Here is a 4,571-nt window from a genome sequence, read left to right as displayed (position 1 = left end):
TAATTTTTTCTATTTTTTGTAGAGACAGGGTCTTGCTATGTTGCTCAAGCTGACTTTGAACTCCTGACCTCAAGCAATCTCCTGCCTCAGCCTCCTAAAGTGCTAGGATTCAGGTGTAAGCCACTGCGCCTGGCCCAGATGAAAATTTTTTAAGTAGGTTCTAACACTGTGATATACAGTTTGGTGAAAATTTTATGTTAAGAAGTTTTCTGAAGGGAAAATGAAAACTTTTCTTCCAAATAACTATTTTGAAACTTCCACAACAATATTCTTAAAGTGATATTGAAAACATAGAATCCGGGCAGATTTCAATGTTGGGTTATAAATACCAGGCAGGCTCTTGCCTAACTAACAGACTGCTTTGTAGGGATTATCCCACATTCCTGATAATATCCAACAGTTAGCCTTGGTTATCGGAATAGAAAAGCTTTAAAAATCTAAATCTCAGTAAATTCCTTCCATTGATCCTGAATTTCATAGGATGAGGCCCAAGTGTTTCCAGATTGTCTAGGCAACAACAACCTCTGTATCAATAGTTGACTCCTGAGGAAGTCTCAGACCCTTCTGAGAATCTGATGAAAACCATGGACCTTCTTCCTAGGGAAGTGCAAAGTTCTTAAGCCAAGTTCTATGTCCCAAGAGAAGAATATTGCTCTATACCTTGCACCAAATGGAGACAGGTGATGACAATCTCAAATTCTGTGACATAAAATCAACCTTTCCATTTACTCAATTTGTTAGGGAAAACAAGTCTTTTTACAGATTCCAAATCAAAGACATTGGGGTAGTGAATTAGCTTAAAGACAGCTCTGGCCAAAGGTACTGATCCTACCCACCCAGTACACACTTCCAAAATTCCACGTGGTGGATACTTCCTGCTTTTCAGTACTGGGCTCAAATGTCACCTCCTCGGAAAGGATTACTTTCCTGACCACCCTATCTAAAGCTGTTCCCAGGCCCTCTTTATCACGTCTTGCTCTTTTATTTTCGCAACAGCATTTATTAATATTCAAAAATACCTCATTTACTTAGTTATTTTGTCTCTTCTATTAGAATATAAGCTCCATAGGGGCAAGGTCCTTGTCTGTCTTGTTCTCCACTGTATCCTCAGTGACTAGTACACAGTGGGCATGTGACAAATATTTGAAAGATTAAAACTAAAAAACAGGATATTGATTTTTGGCATCAACTACCAAAGCTTTAGCTATGAATTAAACTTCTCTCTCTCTCTTTCCATAATCTGAGGGTCCATTCAATCAGCAAGTATTTATTGAGCACCTATTGTGTGCTAGGCACTGTCAGAGGTACAAGGGATAGAGAGCAGTGAATAAATCAGACAACTATCTTTGCTGTACAGACCCTATGTTTTAGTATATATTTTAGTGGACTGCCCAGAATAAGCAGATGTCTTATTGCACATTACAAAGCCTGGGATATACAGATCACTGTCTACATTCCTTCCTTGCGGGAAAGAGCTATGAGAGATTCCCAAATGAAAGTGAAACATTCTCCAATCGGGCACTTCCAAAGCAAGCCTGAGGAGTTTCCCTAAACCAGTTGGGCGGCTCTTCCCACCTGGTCTGCTCACCGGGGGGAACCCCCAAACAGCAGAGCCCAAGGAAAGAAAAAACTTAGAGCAAGGGCTACTGTTTCCGAGGACTTGGAGGTGGTGAGGGGAGGAACCAGGAAACAGGACAAGGAGTCGTGGCAAGAGCCCTGAGCTGGAAGGCTGGAGAACCAGCCCTGGCTGTCACCAACTTGCTAGGTGACCTTGGGCCAGTCCCGAATTGACCGGGCATCAGTTCCCCGCGGGCTATGATAAGGAGGAGACCAGGAGTACGGGATTCGGGTTCAGGGGTAAGCGGAGGCCAGGAGGCCGGGCTGAGGCCAGGTAGGGTAACGGCTGGCGTGGGGAGGCCAGCGCGGGCCGGGAGGGAGCGGCTCACCCACCGAGCGCCACCTGGCAGGCCCTGCGCAGCTGGGAGTGCTGGGGCCGCTTCACCTCCTTGTCGGCTAGGATCTTCTCCAGGGCCCGGGACACGAACATGCTCTTGGTCTGGCTTTCCTGCATGGCCCCGGCCCGGTGGGGGCTGGCAGCCCCGCGGGCGGGCGGCGCGAGCGAGCGGGCGAACGAGGCCGCGGGCCCGGCGTCCCGGCCGGCACCGGCCGCGTCGGTCCGCGCCGCCCAGTCAGGAAGCGACGCCGCGGCCCCACGGCGCCGCCATGTTGGAGCGCGTCACGTGACCACGTGACTGGGGGGCCGCTACGGGCGCCGGGCGTCCGTCGACCCCGTGACCCTGGCGGGGCGGGCCCAGGGCTGGGGGCGGGGCCAGGCGGGCGAGCCCGGGAGCGGAAGAGCGAGGGAAGCGGAAGGAGGAAAGACGGAGGGGAGGTCCGCGGGATTAGGTGCAGGGAAGAGGGAACGTGGGGACAAAAGGAAGGAGGTGAAAGGGAGGAGAGGTGGTGCTGGAGGTGAGAGGGAGAGAGAGAACTGGGGGAAGGAATTGGTGAGTGAGAGAGATGATAAGGGGCAGGAGGAGGAGGTGCGGGGAGAGAAGATGGGAGGAAAGGAGTTGGTGAAGGAATGACAGAGCTGATAGGGATGGAGGGGAGGGAAGCAGTAAAGAGAGGAAGCCAGGGGAGTAAAAGAGCAGGCGGAGGCATGAACGTAAGAGGAAAAGTGAGATGGGAGGAGAGAGGTGGAGATGGGGAGAGGGGAGAAAGGAGGTAGGAGAAGGGCTGTCAGGAGAGGAGCAGAGGAGAGGAAAGCAGGAGAGAAGAGGAGAGGGAAGGAGGAGGAAGGAAGTTAGGAGAAGAGGGAAAGCGGAAGGAGATAGAAAAAGAATTGGTGTGGAAGGAGACGAAGGGGAAGAAGTGAGGAAGGATGGAAAGAACGTGCTAGGAGATGGAGAGAGAAGAGGAAATGGAAGGGGTAGGGAGTGGAGGGAGAAGGGAGGTGAAAGAAGGCAGAGAGAGAGAGGGATAAGGTGTATTCATGGACACTTTGCACCAGCGGGATTTCACCATGCCTGTGGCAAGACGCACTGATCCACACAACCTCCTGTGACCTCAGTGGCGCCAGCTGCTGGCCCTCCAGTTGAGTGAACCGTTTATGGAGTGCCACCTCTGTGCCTGTGGAGTTTATCTGGTCTCTTACAAACCTGTGGCTCCTCACAGGACAGGGGGCTTTGAGGGTATTTGACCAAAGAAGAAATCGAAATGGCAAGTGTCACCCAGCTGCAAGTGAGTGTAAAAAGATAGATGTCTGGAACCAGGGCAGCTTCCACTCCGTCCCGCAAAAATGATGGTATCACCACAGCCATTAGCGATGTCCCCTGGATCCCTCCTGCCTCCCCCAGGGCAGATATGGTGATGCTGGGGCTCCTGCAAGGACAGTTGTCTTTCTTGGAAACTGTGGAGATTTCTCAGGCAGGCCTGCCCAAATGCTCAGGTCTGGGCTCAAACATCTCCATAGGGAGGCCTTGCGTTCTCTCCCCAGATGATGTTTTTCATAGTGGTTTCTGACCTTTTGTAGAGGCCGCAGAGGGGCAGGCTGTATCCCCAGGGCCTGGTCCAGAGCGAGGTAGAATGTTTCATGGCCATAAATTCCATAAGTTCTACTGCTTGTGATGCCACTTTGAAGCTCCTCCCAGCAAGAGGTAGAATCTCTTTCTCCAGCTGGTGAACTTGGACCAGTCCTGTGACTGGTCTTGACCAATACAACATGGCAATAGTGAGGCTGCACAAGTTGCAGAGCCTAAGCATCCAGAGGCCTGGCCCAGTCCTTTGCACTCCTGAATGCTGCATGATACTCAGAAGTAGCCCCACAAAAAAGGGCATGTGGAGAGAAAGCCAGTCATCCTGGCTGTCCCAGCTGTGCCCAGTCCCCAGCCAACTGTTCAGCTGAATACAGGAGCATGAGCAACTCTGGTAAGACCTGCAGAACTGCCCAGCCAACCCGTAGAATAGTGGCAAACGACAAACTGTTACTTTGAGCTACTACATTTTGTGGTAGCTTGTCACAGCAACAGATCACTGAGATACCTGTTGAATGAATGATGAAGTGAGTGAATGAATGAATGTGTGAAATTCCCAGAAGGGTACAGTGCAATTGCTGAGTAACAAGTTTTGAGTGACCCCCCCCCCGCACCGCCACAGCAAGGCCAGACCATGTCGCTCCCTCACTGAAAACCTAACAGTGCCCCCCCACCATTGCCCTTGGCATTGAGTCTTGGGATTGCACTGTGGCCAACAAGGTGTAATAGGGACCCTGCCGATTTCTCTGACCTCATCTCTCTCCTTTCCTCCTTCTGGGAACTCTGGCCACTGTGGATTCCTTTTTGTTCCCGAGGGCTTCTGTCCCTCTCAATCAGGGCTTCTCAATGAAGGCAGTAGCACCTCCAGTGTCATTTTGAAATTTTGGGGCGGGGAGGGATATTTTTATTGTCATAATAGGAGCAGGAATGCTAGACATCCTATAAAGAGCTGGACAATCCCGTATAACAAAGAATTCCACGTGTGCCACGTGGCTGGACATTCCTGGAGGTAAAAAAACCTATTGAAAATGATCT

General features: G+C 50.8%; 1 protein-coding gene across 1 annotated transcript in view; it reads right to left on the bottom strand.

Annotated features, from left to right (window-relative positions):
* ARFGEF2 (ADP-ribosylation factor guanine nucleotide-exchange factor 2 (brefeldin A-inhibited)) overlaps positions 1-2,248 on the bottom strand; it is a 95,316-nt gene extending 93,068 nt beyond the window's left edge. Inside the window, exon 1 of the mRNA XM_012654693.1 lies at positions 1,951-2,248. Coding sequence (XP_012510147.1) covers positions 1,951-2,071 — 121 coding nt within the window. The 5' untranslated portion in view covers positions 2,072-2,248. The remainder of the gene's footprint in view (positions 1-1,950) is intronic.
* Positions 2,249-4,571: the final 2,323 nt, after the last annotated feature.

The sequence above is a fragment of the Propithecus coquereli genome, unplaced genomic scaffold, assembly GCF_000956105.1.
Source record: "Propithecus coquereli isolate 6110/MARCELLA unplaced genomic scaffold, Pcoq_1.0 Scaffold444, whole genome shotgun sequence".
Classification (NCBI taxonomy): Eukaryota; Metazoa; Chordata; class Mammalia; order Primates; family Indriidae; genus Propithecus; species Propithecus coquereli.
The sequence above is the reverse complement of the archived record's forward strand: the minus strand, read 5'-3'. Positions and strand labels throughout refer to the sequence as shown.